Source organism: Galeopterus variegatus, unplaced genomic scaffold (assembly GCF_000696425.1).
Source record: "Galeopterus variegatus unplaced genomic scaffold, G_variegatus-3.0.2 Scaffold687, whole genome shotgun sequence".
In the NCBI taxonomy this organism is placed as follows: Eukaryota; Metazoa; Chordata; class Mammalia; order Dermoptera; family Cynocephalidae; genus Galeopterus; species Galeopterus variegatus.
In genome coordinates, this window is record NW_007726798.1 from 287670 (window position 1) to 306152 (window position 18483).

General features: G+C 39.1%; 1 protein-coding gene across 1 annotated transcript in view; it reads left to right on the forward strand.

Moving 5' to 3' along the window:
• The window catches only part of NIN (ninein (GSK3B interacting protein)), a 94142-nt gene that overhangs the window by 52561 nt on the left and 23098 nt on the right, over window positions 1–18483 (forward strand). Inside the window, exons 10-20 of the mRNA XM_008571394.1 lie at window positions 58–198; window positions 479–653; window positions 3250–3360; window positions 3747–3836; window positions 5790–5928; window positions 7976–8097; window positions 9257–9762; window positions 10705–12849; window positions 14232–14357; window positions 14462–14531; window positions 16143–16358. Coding sequence (XP_008569616.1) covers window positions 58–198; window positions 479–653; window positions 3250–3360; window positions 3747–3836; window positions 5790–5928; window positions 7976–8097; window positions 9257–9762; window positions 10705–12849; window positions 14232–14357; window positions 14462–14531; window positions 16143–16358 — 3841 coding nt within the window. The remainder of the gene's footprint in view (window positions 1–57; window positions 199–478; window positions 654–3249; window positions 3361–3746; window positions 3837–5789; window positions 5929–7975; window positions 8098–9256; window positions 9763–10704; window positions 12850–14231; window positions 14358–14461; window positions 14532–16142; window positions 16359–18483) is intronic.

The window sequence follows — 18483 nt, forward strand, 5'->3', positions numbered from 1 at the left end:
GGTCTACTTGTTGCTTAGAAACAGTTTCCCATTAACTGAGTTTGTTTCTGATTCTAGGGAACGAGTTGATCAAGTGGTCAGAGAAAAAGAGAAGCTACGATCAGATCTGGACAAGGCTGAGAAGCTCAAGTCTCTAATGGCCTCAGAGGTGGACGATCACCATGCAGCCATAGAGCGGCGGAATGAGTACAACCTCAGGTGCGACTGGCAGGGCGAGGTCCTTGCTTTCCCACCACCCTGGCCCTGGGCAGTGGCACCTGCAGCTGCAGGGCCAGAACAGAGCATGGGGACTCGCCTGCCTGCCTGTTTGGCCACACCTGGCTGGAGTGACTTAGGTGTGGCCAAACCTAAAGGAAAGCAGGACACATTAGATATTTTCCAGGGTACTCTCTATCTCTGTCAGTTTCCATTTTTGGTGGATCCATATAGGGACCTCTGAGGGATTTGATGGCAGCTTGATGGTTTTTCCTTCGCACAGGAAACTGGATGAAGAGTACAAGGAGCGCATAGCAGCCTTAAAGAATGAACTCCGAAAAGAGAGAGAGCAGATCCTGCAACAGGTGGGCAAGCAGCGCTTAGAACTTGAGCAGGAAATTGAAAAGGCAAAAACAGAAGAAAACTACATCCGGGACCGCCTCACCCTGTCTTTAAAGGTAATCATACTAGTTCTGTGGTCTGCATCCCTGCTAGGGTGCCACATGGAAAACTACAGCACTGTAAGTGGGCAAGACTGCACAGGGCTTGGTCTGAGGAGTCCCGTAAGTTGGCCCAGCTGGGAGGGGCTCCTGCTCTGATCTGGATTTCAGGTCTATCCAGGCTTCTGTTTGCTAAAGTGTTGGTTAGTGTTTCTTGTTTTCCTCACCTTCTGCAGTTGCACTGAGTCCTCAGGACTGTTTGGCACCTGGCTGACACCCTCGTTCCCATAGCTGCTCCTCCAAGCCTATCCCTCACTCTGAGATCCCCCTTCTTCTTTCCCACCCGTTCCCCTTCTTCTCAGCAGATGGCCTTGCCTCCTGCCACACAGCCTGTGTGTTTCTCTTGGCTTCCAAATGAGCCTTTTCTGTCATACATCCTCCTGTCTTCTTGTGCCTCAGTGAAGGAAGTGGTCCCCGTTTTCACTGGATTTTGATACCGTATAACACGGTGCAGGGGCTCTGGAGTCAGACTGCCTGGTTCAGATATGGGTACCTCTGCTTACTAGAGAACCTTGATCAAGTTACTCAGACCTGTTTCCTAGTGTAAAAACTGGGCACCGTAATAATACCTACCCTGTAGCGTTGATGTGGTGGCTGGATGTGATGATACATATGTGGTGTCTGGAAAGTGATAAGTGCACATGAAATGTGCGCTGTTGCTGCTATTATGAAGGGTTCCTGAAACCAACATGTGAAAAACTGAGCTAATGATCACTCCCTAACCATCCAGATGCTTCATCTCCTGAATCGTCTCCCTAATCAACATCATCGCCATGTGCTGTAAGTCCCAGAAGCTAAAATTCTCAGTCATTGTCGCTGATCAGTCTCTAAGTTGTGTGGATGCTCTGAAATGCCTCTCAGATCTCTCCCCTTCCTTGGCATTTCCCCAGCCTCTGATTAGGTTCAGAATTCACCATTTCTCAGCTGATTAGTGTGCATCCTGAATGGTCCTTTCTTCCATCTCTCTGACCTCCATGTGGCCGCCAGAATTATCTTACTAAATATCAGTTGCATCATGCTGTTACCCTTTGTTAAAAAACAAGCAAACCAAAAAACCCAACCCAACGTGGCTCATCCTCCCAGTTGTCTAACCTTAGCTCCTGCCGGCAGCTCCAGTGCCCTGCCCGTCACTCCACTGCACCTTCCAACAGTTCTTTCAGTTCCTCAAGGGCAGAGCACCTTCATGCTCCTTCCCCGCTCTCCCCAACACTGCAGGCCAAGTCACTTCTCCGATTCACTGTTTTCTTGCCAGAGGACAGAGAATTTCCTGTTGTCATAGACGTTGTATCCACATCTGCCTCCCTCCCCATGGTCAGTGACAAACAGTATCTGATTGGTCTGTTTCCAGAGCACCAGCACAGTGCCTGATACACAGAGATTACTCCCTATTACTTTAACATCTAAATTTAGATATACTTTGAAAGATTAGAGTTCTAGAATTGGCATTTTAGGGGACAGTAGCATTCATTAAAATGCTTCAAGTACATTCTTTTTTACTCTGTATTGGTCTATGAGGATGTGAACTAGAATATATTAAAAATATACTGCCTTTATAGTCTTTTGGCAAAACGTACTTTGAAAATAATGTTCTTCCAATTAGCCTTTAATATTGGAGAAGAAACTATGTTAGATGGCATGTTTGTTTGTTTTATGTTGTTTTCTTTCCAACAAATGTGGGCAGAATTCTTTCTAAAAAGTACAACACATGGAGATTCTTTTAAATGAAAAAAATCTTTTATGGGTTTCTGTTGATGTGTTATTTTATTGCAATAACTTAAACAAATACAAATTATGAGCAATTTATAGATGTAGCTTTTACATCTTTAAACCAAAATAAATTTATAAATTAAATATAAGACAAACTCTAATATTAATAAATGAAAAGTGATTTTAGAGTTACTCTATTTTTATAGTTTTTTCTGAGTTTTCTTTTCCTGGCCGCTGAATGAATTATTTTATAACCTTTTTCTTTCTTTTGACAATATGTTGAGAATATTTTCATGTAATTAAAAAGTCTACTACAATGCTGTCCAATAGAAATACAATGCAAGCCACATATGTAATTCCAAATATGCAAATAGCCACATTAAAAGGTAAAAAGAAACAGCTGAAACTAATTTCAAATCACTTAATTGAGTATTTCCAAGACTTTATCATTTTGACATGTAATCAGTGTAAAGAAATTATTACTGAGCTATTTTACATTTTCATGCTATTTTAAATCTGGTGTGTATTTTACACTTACAGCACATCTCAGTTTGTACTAGACATATTTCAAGTGCCTGATATCCACATGTGGCTGCTAGTGGCTACCATATTGGACAGCACAGGTCTATAGGAGCAAAAAAAAAAAAAAAAAAGGCAGACTTTGTTGTTGTTATAAGGCAGATAGCAACTTTTTTATATTTACTTTTGTCTCCTCTAGTCTACTACAGCTCTCAAGAAGGACAGATATTCTTTATCTAAAGCACTGATTTATGCTTTACGTAAAATGGTACAACAGTTTGCTTATTTCTTAATCTGTGCCATATTTTATTTCCCCAAATTTCTTCAGGAAAACAGTCGCCTGGAAAATGAGCTTCTGGAAAATGCAGAGAAGTTGGCAGAGTATGAGAATCTGACAAACAAACTTCAGCGAAATTTGGAAAATGTGTTAGCAGAAAAGGTAAATCGGGTTAAATCTGATTTCCTGATAGGCAGCCCAAAGTACAGTTTACTCAAAAGAGCAGAAGCAATGTCAACACAGCATTTTTATCAGAGAATTATTTGGGCCACTGAAGGGAATTTAACTTCTGTTGGGATATAATTTAGGAGGTTGGCTATGAGGGAAGACATTGCCTGGCACTGAGAAATGACCCCTGCCTGAGTTGAACATGTCAGCTGGGTCTGTTCTCCCCATCACCCAGTTGCTGGTGTTTCTGCTTAAATGTCACATTCCTTTCATACTCGAGAGACTGAGCAAACACCAGAAACTGGAGCCTTTGCTATGCTAAAGGTCAAAGAAGGGCACTTGGGAAAAAATGACGGCTTCTTGCCCCTTTCCACTTGTAGTTTGGTGACCTCGATCCCAGCAGTGCTGAATTCTTTCTGCAAGAAGAGAGGCTGACACAGATGAGGAATGAATATGAGCAGCAGTGCAGGGTAAGTGGCTGAAAAGAACTGAGCAAGTGCAAGAATGCCCGGGTTCAGATCCCACCTGCACCAGTTACTAGCTGTGTGGCCATGAGCAAGTCACTTAATCTCCGGAGGCCTCAGTTCCTCATCCATAACATGGCAAAAATAAGAGTACTCACCACACAGCGTTGTTGTGGAGATTCACTGAGTCAACATATAGTGCTAAGAACAGAGCCAGGGATATAGTAAGCACTTACACAAATGTTAGGTTTGCTTTATCTAAGTCAGAAATTGCTAGCACTTAGAGGAAAGTGTAGTTTTATTCCAGGTGGAGGAATATTTGGTCATGTTGATATGCCTTTTCCAAGATTAGCCTTTCCTGGTTGGTCATTGCAGACCTAATCTGATGTGATTTGGTTTTGTCCTATAATTTGGTTTCGTATTTCTTTTTCCAAATACATTCCTTATCTTATGTATAAAATGCAAATGAAGCAGAAACTACTCAAGCCTTTAGCTAGTAAACCATTCTCAGTTCCTACCAGGAGAGACACAAACATTCTTATAAATAACAGAAGTCTTTCATTTTTTAAAAAATTACTTCCCCTACATTTAGAAGTTAAACCAAAAACATTTGTTTATTTTTAACAAGGTCAGTATAACTGAATTCTAACTGCTTTAGATAAAAATAGTAATTGTGTGGGGATGAGGAAAAAAAATCACTTCTTTATGAAGTTGCTTTTAACCTGCCTTCTCAGGAAATACACATGCACATTTGAGAATTGTAACTATGTGTTAGCTCTTGGTTCTGATAAAATAGAGCTGTTTTCTTTAAATGTCTTTAAATTTAATGAATTTATCAGTACAGTCTATCAACTCTACCTCAGAAATTCCCCCAATTTATTCACTTCTTCACTTTTTAACAGCTTTATATACCATGTATGTCACCCATTTAAAGTGTATAGTTCAGTGTCTTTTATTATATACACAGAATTGTGCAACCATCACCACAATCAAGTTTAGAACATTTTCATCACCCCCAAAAGAAACCCCCTCTCTTCTTAGCCATAATCTCTCCAATGTTCCCCAGCCCTAGGCAACTACTAACTTACTTTCTGTCTCTATAGATTTGCCTGTTCTTTATATTACATATAAATGGAATCATATAATACGTAGTTCTTTGTGACTGTCTTCTTAACATAATGTTTTCAAAGTTCATCCATGTTGTAGCATGTATCAGGTACTTCATTCCTTTTTATGGTTGAACAATATTCCATTGTTTGGATATACCACATTTTGTTTATCCATTCATCAGTTAGTGGATATTTGAGGTTTGGGGGCTGTTATGAGTAATTCTGCTATGACAATTTGTGTGCAAGTTTTTATGTGGACATATCTTTCCATGTCTCGTGGGTTCCATTTCACCTAGGAGTGGCATTGCTGCTATGTGGTACAGTAACTCTGTGTTTAACCTTTGAGGAACTGCCAGACTTCTTCCCAAGTGGTTGTACCACTTTATGCTCCCACTGGTATGAGAGTTCCAGTTTCTCCCACTTCTTTGCCAATAGTTGTTATTGTATGTCTTTTTTATTCTAGCCATCCTAGTGGGTGTGAAGTGGTATCTCATCACGGTTTTGATTTGCATTTTCCTGATTGCTAATGATGCTGAGTATCTATTTATATATTTATTGCTCATCTGTCTGTCTTCTTTGGAAAAATATCTGTTTATATCCTTTGCCCATTTTTTGAGTTCTTTGTCTTTTTTTATTGAATTGTAGTAGTCTGTATATTCTGGTTACAAGTCCCTTGTCAGATATATAATTCACAAAACTTTTCTCCCATTCTGTGGGTTGTCTTTTTTCTTTACTGATGGTGTCCTTTGAAACACAAACATTTCTATTTTGATGGTGTCCAATTTTTGTATTTTTTGTTGCTTCTGCTTTTGGTGTGATATCCAAGAACTTTGTTGGTTTTTAAACCCAGGTATTACAAGACCAAGTGGATGAACTCCAGTCTGAGCTGGAAGACTATCGTGCACAAGGCAAAGTGGTCAGGCTTCCCTTGAAGAACTCACTGTCAGAAGAACTCTATGTTAGCAGTGGCGGCATTGAGCCCAACCAGGGTAAGCACAATCAGACACTGTCTTTTCAGAGTCTCTGCTTTTGACCCTTGTTTTTAGAACCATGGTTGAATATAAAACTGCAAAATTTTGGCAACCTTATAAGAAAGACTTTGGCAATATTCTTTTCTTGAGCTATTTCACTTGTGGTTTTACATTTGTCCTTGAAGTCTTTATGAAAATATTTCCATCCAATTTTTATATGCCTCAGCAAAGTAATGGAAAAATCAAACCACAGGGATATTTGCTTGGTTTAAAAAACAATATAAAATAAAACTGGCCACAAATCTGAGAATCCAGGCCTTTGGGGTATTAGAATTCAGACAGTGAGCTATTGCTGAATCCTCCCTTTCTAAGAGAGTGCCTAACAAGTATGAAGATGGTTTTGGAGAGTGGGCCAGCCAGCAGCCACAGAGTCCATAACTGGTTTTCTTATGCTAGCTGTGCTGAGTTTCTGTATTGCCTCTGCAAAGCAACAAATAAGATAAATAAGGGTTGGTTGCCTGTGCCTTTGAGGAAGATTTTGAGCGGCAAGATTAGAAGGCAGAGTCGTTTGTGAACCCTCCTGCATTCACTATCAGCTCTTTGCCTCCCTCCTGATATCCTGCCTCTTTGGGCTTGTTGAGTTTGAATGTAAGAAAGCACTCATAATCAGTTTTTCTGTTATAATTAGCTTTCCTCACTGCTGCTTGGGACAAGAGTACAGTTCTTACAAAGGTTGTGTATTCCTCCCCTTATGTACTTAAGTGTGGAATAAATAAGGGATTGGGAAGGGGAGAGGAAGAGGCCTTAAGAGCTCTCCTTCGATACTTGGCTCACTGTGGTCTAATGATGGACACCGTTTGATGATAGGATATATCTCAGTAGGTTTTCTGGGCTTTTCCATAGATGACCAAGTGTTAGGAGATGCTCCTCATGGGTATGTGATGCTGCGCCATCTAGGGGTGGCTTACATTCCATGTGGGGATATGCCATAAAAGAAAGCCCAGAGCAAAACTGTCAATCCCAGCAACTAGACCTATGCCCAAGAAGAGTCCCTTTCTCCCATCTGCCTGTGTATCCCCACACAAAAAACTATTTTGGGTCCCCTGCCCTAAGAGATTTCTACATAGTATTCAACATAATGTATACACTAGCTGAGCCACAGCAATTTGTGTTCCACATTTCCATTGTCCTTCTCAGTCATCATTGTGGGCAGTTGCAGAGGTGAACTCATATGGATGAGCTGAGAATTTCCTCAAAAAACTGCCTATCAGGGTTCCTCACCTATGCCCCATTTTTTTTACATTTTAACTGATAATGTAAGATGGGCATCCACCCACAGTCCAGGAAATTCATATGACGATATCCAGTCTTCCATATTGTCGAGTGATGGGTTGGCTATCATGACCCAAGAAGTTAACTCCTCAAGGCATAGCAGTATGCATGCTGCCTGTTTATTCCCCTGCTACATTGTCCCTCTGCTGATTTGTCACTCAGTATTTGTTGGGTGAATAGAGGTGGTTGATTTGACCAAAGTACCTCATGCTATTGCCTCAACCTACAGCATTTTCATTAGGAGGAGGTCACCTTTAAGCAACAGTTTCCACACCTACCCTCACCTTCTGTTCAAAAGATGGATTTTGTTGGGCCGACCCCGTAGTGCACTCAGGAGAGTGAGGTGCTGGGAGCGCAGCGGCGCTCCCGCCACGTGTTCGGATCCTATATAGGGATGGCCGGTGCGCTCACTGGCTGAGCGCGGTGCGGGTGACACCAAGCCAAGGGTTGCAATCCCCTTACCGGTCACAAAAAGGACAAAAAAAAAAAAAAAAGATGAATGTTGTTAAGGTTTGGTACCCTGCTGTGCATGAAAGAAGCTGTTTGCCTTCATTTCTTCTATTTGCCCTAAGACTTGAGAAGAGAAGAGGGTTCTCTTGTTTCCTAGTAGATCACATCTGGACTATTCAGGCCAAAAACTATTCCTTAGTTAAACTGGATGTCCCTCCTCAGATGCCAGACTGTGTTATTGAAAGAGCCTGCCACAGACTCAATGGGCTCCATGTGTTTTCAGGGCTTGGTTCTGAAGAATGCAATCCACTGAACATGAGCATCGAGGCAGAGCTGGTCATAGAACAGATGAAAGAACAACATCACAGGGACTTGTGTCGCCTCAGACTGGAACTTGAAGATAAAGTGAGTCCTTCTTACCTATCCAGTCCTCTAATTTCTTTGACCTCTGACAACCTTTTGCACATAGGGCATTTCCAATTCTTTTTTTTTCATAGGGCAGCCCTTTCTGTCCCTTCTCTTTTATGTCTGGTGGCTACCAGGGACCCACTTCTTCAGGATGCTTTCATAGGCTGAGGGCAAGGTCTTTTTCTCATGAGAGGGAGTTTCTCCAAAATGTAATATCTTTAGCCCTGGCAAGCATGGAACTTGAAGTTTGATGACCGTTATATTATTTCAAACTTGTTTTAAAAAGAAACATCTAAATAAAACTGAAAAGCCCTTTGATGTAGCATTACCAACTAAGTTATGTACAAATTCTGAACCTTGGCCTCCAAACTCTGCACCATGTGGTTTCCGCGTTACATTTCCAGATTTCTCTTTCACCATTCCTTTGAGTTACCTTATCCTCCAGCCAAACTGGGTAATTTGCTGTTTCCAAATTGTCTCTTTTTTTCCTGGTACTACAAATTATGCTATTATTATTTCTTTCTACCTCTTAGACATCTGTGTACTCTTCAGAGTTTATATCAAATGCTGCCTCTTGCATGAAGCCATTTCTAAATTTCCCCAACCAAATGTTATTTTCTCCTCCTTTGAGTCCCTGAGTTACACTGTGGCTCTTTCTATACCTTTTATCTTTTATGTTCTACCTTGTAGTATACTTGCAGTCGTCATATCCATGTCTAAACTGGCTTCTTCTTGATATCAGGAATTGTGTCTTACCCAACTTTGTGTTCCCACAAGGCCTGCAGAGTACCTGATAGGTGTTCAATAAATATTTTAATTTAACTTAATATTTTAAGACCCTAAATTTGCAAGTGAGATCTAGATCCAATTCGGAGAGGATGCATGGGAAGACAAATGGTGTCTATCTATGTATGAGGGTCTGGTCAGTTCTTAATAAAGTTGTTCAGAAACTAATAAAATTCAACCAAGTTAAAACAGAAGCAGACCATGCCTGACTTTAATATCTTACTTAAAGTGTTTTTGAATTAAGTTACTTTAAAACACAATGGGGAAATTGAGGAATGTTGGATAGAAAAAAGTACTTGCTGCCCCCATTCCTTCCTTTTCTGTGGCCTTGAGTTGCATAACCTTTGGTGGTTTCACTCTCCGACTTTAGGTGCACCATTATGAAAAGCAACTAGATGAAACTGTGGTCACTCGTGAAAAGGAGCAGGCGGACATGAAGCAGAAGTATGAGAATGAAATGCACACCTTGGAAAAACAAATAAGTGACCTTAAAAGTGAAATTTCAGAACTTCAGGGGCAGGCAGTGGGGCTCAGGGAGGCACACCGTGAGACCACCCGCAGACACGAGGAGGAGAAGAGACAACTGCAAAGGACGTTTGATGAGGAAAAGACTCGCCTGCAGGAGGAGCTGAGGCTGGAACAGGAGACAGAGCTCAAGGCGAGACTCGAGCAGGTGGAGGAAAGCTTTAACCGAGAGAGGGAAGGACTCATGCAAAGTAGTGCCTGGACAGAGGAGAAGGTGAGAGGCTTGACTCAGGAACTAGAGCAGTTTCACCAGGCACAGATGAAAAGCCTGGTGGAGAAACACATGCTGGAGAAAGAGGAGTTGAGAAAAGAACTCTTGGAAAAACACCAAAGGGAACTTCAAGAGGGAAGGTAAGAAAGAGGTGAATGGGAGCAACCTGGGGTGCTGGCTCTCAGGGTGCCAGAAGTTCCAGTCAGTTAAGGATACTTAGAAAAATCAGAAGGCATAACAGCCCATTGATTGATCAGATTCTTTTTAAAATTTTCAACCGGTTTTGCCATTATTTGACATAAGCCTACCTTGGGGTTATTGGAACTGGGTTTGGTTTGGTTTGGCTTGGTTTTGAAAAGAGAAAAATATTCCTTCTATTAAGACTTATTATATCTCATTAGGCTCCAGATGAGGATAAGATTGTCCCAAATGTGGTTTCTTCCTAGTTCAATCCTGTTGCTGTCTGAGAAAAGCTATGTATAAGCTACAGTCTGGGCAAAGGAACCTTTCCTCCCTGAGTTATAAAGCAGCACTTCGTGCTTCCCTTTCTCACATGAAGTCCCAGGTACATTTGAGGGCTTTGCTACTTCACACCCTGATTAACTTGGTGCCACTTTATTAAATAAGAAGCAAAAGTAGAATGAATTTGTTAATATGTATGGTTTATATGACTAATATCCTGTAATGCATGCTTAATTAAAATAAAGGAATGTTTTGTATTCCCCAAGTTAGGGGTTAAGTTAATATGTATTTGATCATTTAATGTGAAATATCATTTTAAGTCTTTGGTTTAAAATCCATGAACAAATACATCCAGGAGTATGTCAAATACTTGGTTTCTAAAATTTCCCCCTGACTACAGAGGAGGTAAGTCTTTTAAATTAATTATGGCCGCCAGTCTTTGCTCTCAGAAATGAGACTTCATCCCAGTACAAATGAATATGATAGGAGTAAGTTAAGGTATTTTTAGAAAGTATTTCACTTGTTTAGTTGGTGGTCTCCTCTATGTAGGGGAAAATGTTTTTTGTTTGCTTCTGGAGTTGGCGACAGTTTCAGTAATGCTGTATGTTGGCTACATTTAGGGAAAAAATGGAAACAGAGTGTAATAGAAGAACCTCTCAGATAGAAGCCCAGTTTCAGGCTGATTGTCAGAAAGTCACTGAGAGATGTGAAAATGCCCTGCAAAGCCTGGAGGGGCGCTATCGCCAAGAGCTAAAGGACCTGCTGGAACAGCAACAGGAAGAGAAATCCCAGTGGGAGTTTGAGAAGGACGAGCTCACCCAGGAGTGTGCAGAAGCCCAGGAGCAGCTTAAAGAGACTCTTCAGAGAGAGAAAGCAACTTCTCTGGTCCTGACCCAGGAGAAAGAGATGCTAGAAAAAACATACAAAGAACATTTGAACAGCGTGGTCATCGAGAGAGAGCAGCTACTCCAAGACCTGGAAGATCTGAGAAATGTGTCTGAAAGTCAGCAGAGCCTACTGTCTGACCAGATACTTAAGCTGAAGAGCAGTCACGAAAGAGAACTGAGGGACCGCGAGCAGGTCCTATACCAGGCAGGGGCCACGGAGCACCTGGCCAGCCAGCAGCTAGAAAGGCTAGAAAAGGAACATGGCCAGGAAAGGCAGGAAATGATGTCCCAGCTTCTAGCCATGGAGAGCATCCACAGAGTGACCTGTGAGAAAGCAGATCGAGAGAGGGCTGAGATGAGTGCAGAAATCTGCAGGCTCCAGGATCAAATAAAGGAAATGCAGCAGGAAGCACCTCCTCTCTCCAGGCTTCACAGTGGCTGCCAGGCAATGGCAGGGGAGGAGGCAGAAGGAAGCAGAGCCCTGTCCCTGCTTCAGCAAGGAGAGCAGCTGTTGGAAGAAAATGGAGATGTCCTTGTAAGCCTGCAGAGAGCTCATGAACAAGCAGTAAAGGAAAATGCAAAAATGGCTACTGAAATTTCTAGATTGCAACAAAGACTGCAAAAATTAGAGCCAGGGTCAGTAATGTCATCTTGTTTAAGTGAGCCAGCCACTGAGTGTTTTAGAAATTCTGCAGAACAAACTGAGCCATTTTTATTGCAAAACCGAATGAAGCAAGTAAAAGGTGTAACCACACAGCACAGCCTAAGTGACCTGCAAGACGATGAGGTCCAGGACCTGGGAAGTACAGGCATGAGCTTGGTGCAGAGACAGGAGATCAAAAGAGAGGAGTCTGAAGCTTCAATGGAGAGTTTTTCTGAGCTTGAAAATAGTGAAGAGACCGGGACTGAATCCTGGGACCTGAAGAATCAGATCAGTCAGCTTCAGGAACAACTAGTGATATTACGTGCAGATTGCGATCGAGCTTCCGAAAAGAAACAGGACCTACTTTTTGATGTTTCTGTGCTAAAAAAGAAACTAAAGATGCTTGAGAGAATCCCTGAGGCTTCTCCCAAGTATAAGTTGTTATATGAAGATGCCAGTCAAGAAAACGACTGCCTTCAGGAAGAGTTGAGAGTGATGGAGTCACGCTATGATGAGGCACTGGAAGATAACAAGGAACTCACTGCAGAAGTTTTCAGGTTGAAGGATGAGCTAAAGAAAGTGGAGGAAGTGACTGAGACATTCCTTAGCCTGGAAAAGAGTTACGATGAGGTCAAAACAGAAAACGAAGAGCTGAATGTTCTGGTTTTGAGACTTCACGGAAAGATCAAGAAGCTGCAGAAAAGAGCAGTCCTGCAGTGTGACTGCTTCTCCTCTTGGAAAGCCCAGTTACATAACCTAGAAGTTGAACCTGATGAAAAGGAACTTGAACTCAGTCAGACACTGGAAGAGTGTGTGTCCACGGCTATGAGTGTACACCATATTATAGAAGAACGCAGACAGGAACACCAGTACCTTCAGCAGGGCAACATACAGCTCTCAGAAAAAGTAAAAGCCCAAGAAATTGCCTGGTTACACAGAACAATACAGACACCTCAAGAAAAGTCTAGTGTACAGAATCAAGTTATACTGGAAGAAAACACTGCTCTCCTAGGCCTTCAAGACAAACATTTGCAACGTCAGGCCACAATAGCAGAGTTAGAACTGGAGAAAAAAAAGCTACAGGAGCTGACTAGAAAATTGAGGGAAAGAGTCACAACTTTAGTTAAGCAAAAAGATGTATCTTCTCTAGGAAAGGAGGAGGAAGAGCTGAAGGCAATGATGCATGACTTGCAAATCACATGCAGTGAAATGCAGCAAAAAGTTGAACTTCTGAGGTAATGTATGTGCCTTCTAGACTTCACAGAATCCCACAAGAGCACCTCACCAAATCTAACTTCCACTGCTTGCTGTGCCTAGAGAAACTAACCTGTTAGTCTTCAAGAAGAGAGCAGTCCTCTAGACTTCCTTCTGCTTCTGTGTTGTATTAACAAATAGAATAACCTTGCCTGTGAGGTATTCCCTTCCTCTGTAGCAGATAAATGTTGTTCACGTAGGATGTGAAAGTTCAAAATGGGGAGTGTTTGTTGTGTAACCATATGTATCACCAATGTATGTCTTTAACTCTTTTCTACCTCTTCTTCATTTGGATGGATAGATTTTTTTGCCAAATGTTAGTTAGTGGCTTTCTTCATTTTGATAAAACATATCATATGAGAATGAATGCCTTTGTGTATTAACTCACTTGATAGATAAGAACTCTCTTTTTATACTAACATAGGAAAAATGTTGTTTGTGGCTTATAGTTTTTACTTAGATCACTTGAAGTTCATGCTGATATTGATATGTACAATGGAAATTTATCTTAAACATATCATTTTATTGAGGAGCTAGCAGATTCTAATAAATATGCTTGAAGAATAAAGACAAGAGAGGAGCTAATTTGAACCACTGCTCACTTGACTTTATAAAATATGATTGCATTAGTCTTTAGTAAATTTGGTTTTTCAAAAAAAAATCTTGTAAAATATTTTATAATGTCTGAAATATCTTAATGATATGAAACAAAATTTAATTCTGAATATAGATTTTTCTCTTCTTACTTCAGACCACTTTTAGCTCTAAAAATCAAAATATAATGAGATAAATGAAATCACAAAGCAAACATTAGTGTACATATTTCAGTGTGGCCCTTTGATTTGTGTAGTGGATTTTCTCTTTCTAAGTACCCAGGGGTCTAAAACTAAAGCTATTGCAAGGGTACTTCAAAAAGTTCATGGAAAAATAGAATTAAAAAATAATATGAATTTTTCAGTTGAACCTTTTGAAGTTCCCTAGTACAGCTTAGTAATACAGCTTATGTCTATGCAGAGCAGGTAGGACTTGAGACTGAGATAAATGAAGTCATCTGCTCAAAGCAGTCTTCTTGCCATTGGGGAAACCAACAACCATACTAGGCATTGAGTGTCACTTCCTGTCTCCATGCTCAAGCTTTTTAGCCACATCTCCATAACATCATTTAGTGAAATTCTTACTTCCCAAAAAGAAATTCAGTCAATATGTTATAACTTGATTTCCAAGTTCTAAGAGACTACTAATTTAGACTTCTCTTTTGAACTGGCATGGAATACTTCTTTTATTGGAAGTTACTAGAAAATATTTTCCAAAGATGCCAAATGACTGCCTTGTTGTAACTATTTTTTTAACCTCTGTACTCCAGATATGAATCTGAAAAGCTTCAAGAGGAAAATTCTATTTTAAGAAGTGAAATTACTACTTTAAATGAAGAAGATAGCATTTCTAACCTGAAATTAGAGAAATTAAATGGATCTCAGGAAGAAATGTGGTAAGACATATACTTAAATTTTCTAAGACATTTGCAAGGACTAAAACTATTTTACTTCATCTTTTAAAACCTCACTCTTAAATTATATTTTTATTGTTTTTTAGGCAAAAAATAGAAACTGTAAAACAGGAAAAAGCTGCAGTTCAAAAAATGGTTGAAAATTTAAAGAAACAGGTAAGAAAATATTTAATATTTCCCAATGTTCCTTGTTTCTGAGGTTTTCATTTTTTATCTGAAATTTCCAAATATATGTAGCACATGCTATGAGAATAACATAAAGTTAATGATGGTAAGGTTGTAAATTATGAGTTTGAAAATGGAAACTCACCTCATGCTGGCTCTAAAATAGGTTCCTTTTTTTGTGAAATAATGTGTATATTATTTCTTGACCCTAAGTGCTTAATGCAATCTTTCTAATCAGTGGGTGTGGGGAGGTGATACCTCCAAAACCATACCTATGAAACTCAATCTAGCCCTTGTGTAGTTTCAATTAATGTTGGCTCCTTCCTTTTTCCTCATCATGACTGAAGGCAGAAAGTTAAGGACAGAATTTCACCATTATAGAATGCCAGTTAATGAGCATATCATTTCACAGAATTGTGATTTATTCAGATAGTTTGTGCCATTCAGTGCTCAATTTGTATAATCATAAAACATGTAGTTGTGCAAGGGAAATCTATTTTAGAATCTGTCTGAAATAGTCAAAAATAAGGACATACTGGGGCAAGAAGTGTTTTCAGTACTTGAAATAAACAAGGTGTTAACATCCAAAATATATTTTGTCTCTTACAAATAAATGGCAAAACCTACTTGAAAATAGGCAATTGATATGAATGGTCAAGAAGAAAAGAATGCAAAATATAAAAAGATGGTTAACCTTATTAGTATTTAGGGAAGTATAAACTGAGTTTCTTTTTTCACCTATTGAATTAGCAAAAATTAAAGACTGATATCATCTAGAATTAAGAATGGGTATACTCATACATGTTGATAGAATTATTAGGTGGTAGCAGCACGGAGAAGACACCTGGGGGATGTCTATCAAAACAGTAATGTATATGAAGACCTTCTAACCCTGCAGCTCCACTTGAAAAACAATGATCCTACATACAAAATGCTCCCACGTACGAGGGGTCTCCAAAAAGTCCATGGGGAGAAAAAGTTCATGGAAAGATTTTTATTCTAATTTTATTTTTTCATGAATTTTTTGAAGTACCCCCATATAAATGAGTTTTCCAAAAGATCCTTTTGTTTCTTCATAATTAAAAGAAATAATGATAACAAACCTATATGTCTGTCTACATATGAGGGAATGGATAAATGCATTATGGAACATCTTGCTCCATCGACTGTCCTACCGATACTAAAAAAATATAGAATGTGGTGATTTCTGAACACACCAACTTGGAAAGATAGGAGTCTGTAAGATATTATGAGTGAAAAAAGCAGTCTGTGCAAAAATGAAATGATCCAATTTTTTGCTAAAAAGAGGAAAAGATTCTCTATGTGCATATGGGTTCTGTATATGCATGGAAAATGATCTTGAGGGATAAGTGTCCCACTGTGAAAAGTGGGTGCCCCCGTGGAGTGGGATTAGATTGAGTGTCTCAATTCCTCATACACTTCTGAATTGACTGAATTTGTAATAATGAGTATGCATTATTTCTGTTATCAAATATGTGTATATTTTTAAACTTTACGTAGGGGAAAAACAATTAGTCTCTAAATCTGTTTTTAGCAGAAGTAGGGTAACAACTTTTTAAAGCTTATTTTAATTTTAATTAGATTTCAGAATTAGAAATCAAAAACCAACAGTTGGATTTGGAAAATACAGAACTTAGCCAAAAGAACTCTCAAAATCAGGAAGAATTACAAGAACTTAATCAACGTCTGGCAGAAATGCTATGCCAGAAGGAGAAAGAGCCAGGAAACAGTACATATGAGGACTGGGAACAAGAAAAATCTAATCTGAAAGAAGAACTGGAACACTGTAAAGTGCAGGTATGGTATGTAGTACCTGACAGCTTTTTTTCAGGAAATCCCAAGAAATAGAAGAAATGCTTATGTTAAATTTTTTATACATAAAGCCTAAATAATTAAAACAGTGTGGGACTAGCATATGAATAGACAAATAGATAAGTGGGAAAGAAAATCTAGAATTAGACCCAAATGCAAATGGAAACAGTATATAACAAAGGTGGTTTCTTAAACCATTGGGGTAAAGATGGACTTTTTAATAAACGATTCCTGGATAACTGGGTAGACATTTGAAAACACATGAAATTAGATCCATATTTCATACCATACAGAAGGATAAACTCTAACTGGATTAGGAGTCTAAATATAAAAAAAAAAACCCAAAAAACTATACAAGTACTAGAAGAAAACATGGGTGAATTTACCTTTAACCTTGGTGTAAAGTAAGGCTGTCTAACTGACTCAAAAACTAGAGGCAATAAAAGAAAAAACTGGTTACATTTTTAAAAATTTTGCATGGCAAAAAAATATCATAAACAAACTCAAATGACAACTGACAAACTGGGAGAAAATATTTACAACATATACCACAGAGAAAAGGGCTAATATCCCTACTAGTAAAGAACACTTACAAATTGAGTAAAATAGGACCAAACCTTGATAGCAAAATACGAAAAACATAAACAATTCATACAAAAAATTAAAGTAGCCCTCAGACCTATGAAATATGTTCAGAATCACTCACAATTAGAGAAATGTAAATTAAAACAACACTGATATGTAGTTTCTCACTTATAAGGCTGGTCATAATTTAAAAATATGACATTATACTCTATTGGCAAAGTAGTGAGGAAACAGACACTTTCCTGTGTTGCTGGTGGGGTACGAACTGATATTATCCTTGTGGAGGTCGATTTGGCAATACCTAACAAAATTGCACATGTACTTACCTTTTGCCCCAGCAGTCTCACTTCTAGGAATCCACCCTATATATAAATAAACCTCCAGCAATATGAAAATTCATATGCACAGGGTTAGTCACTGCAGCATTGTTTGTAATTGCAAAAAGAGTGGGAAAAAAACCTAGATGCTCACACTTAGGAGAATGATTAAATAAATGTGGTGGGTATGTTGATGCCATGCAGTAGTACTATGCAGCTATTTAAAGAAAAAAAAGAAAAAGAATGATAAAGATCTCTATTTGTATGAAATGATTTTCAGGACATATTGTTAAGTGAAAAAAGAAAAGCACAAGATTATATATATTATATTTTCATGCATGTAAGAAAGAGGGGGCAAGAAAATACTGTACACCTTTATCTGCTCTTTTGTGTAAAAGAAATACAAGAATGATGAACCAGATACTACAGGGATGGTTAGAGAGTGGGTGGGAAAAGGATGAGTTGGAATGTGGTAGAAGGGATGAGGAAGGGAGGGATATTTCTGAGTTTATTTTTTCGTGTGGCTCTGACTCTTAGAACCATAATAATGGTTCACATGCTGTTCACATGCCCCCACAATAAATGCACTAATAAAACCAATCAAGACAGGGTGGGAGGAGATCAAAATGAAACAGAAACACTAATAAATGAACCTAACTGTATTATAAATAGATACTATGACCATACTGGGGAAGAAAAGAAGTACTTTGGAAATTAGTATCTTGACTGGATACCATCCAGGCTAAAGACAAAAAGAATTGTACATAAATGCTATAGTAACCTAGTCAGTAAATGTGATTCTCGTGGGGGTGTGGGTTAGTAATTCTCAAACTACTTCTGTATACTAGAATTGGACAAATAAGTAAGTACATTGTAGACAATAAGAACTGGATTTCTCACTGTTGGAGAAGGAAAATGTAAATGGGGAAATGGGGAGGTTAAGATGAGCCCTCTGATGTTGGATTGGGATCTGAGATATTGGTATACATTTGTGGTTTCTAATACATATTAAGAGTTAGAGAGATACAGAAATACAAATGTGTGTATATGCATGGAGTACCCAGATCTTAGTTTCTAAACATCATTCTCCTATAAAAGGAACCAGCATTCCTTGGAAAAATGATTGATTCCAGGGCTGGAGCAGAGAAAATACAAATTGAGCCTGGAACATATCATCGTGCCAGAAAAAAAAAAGTGCTCCAAAAAAA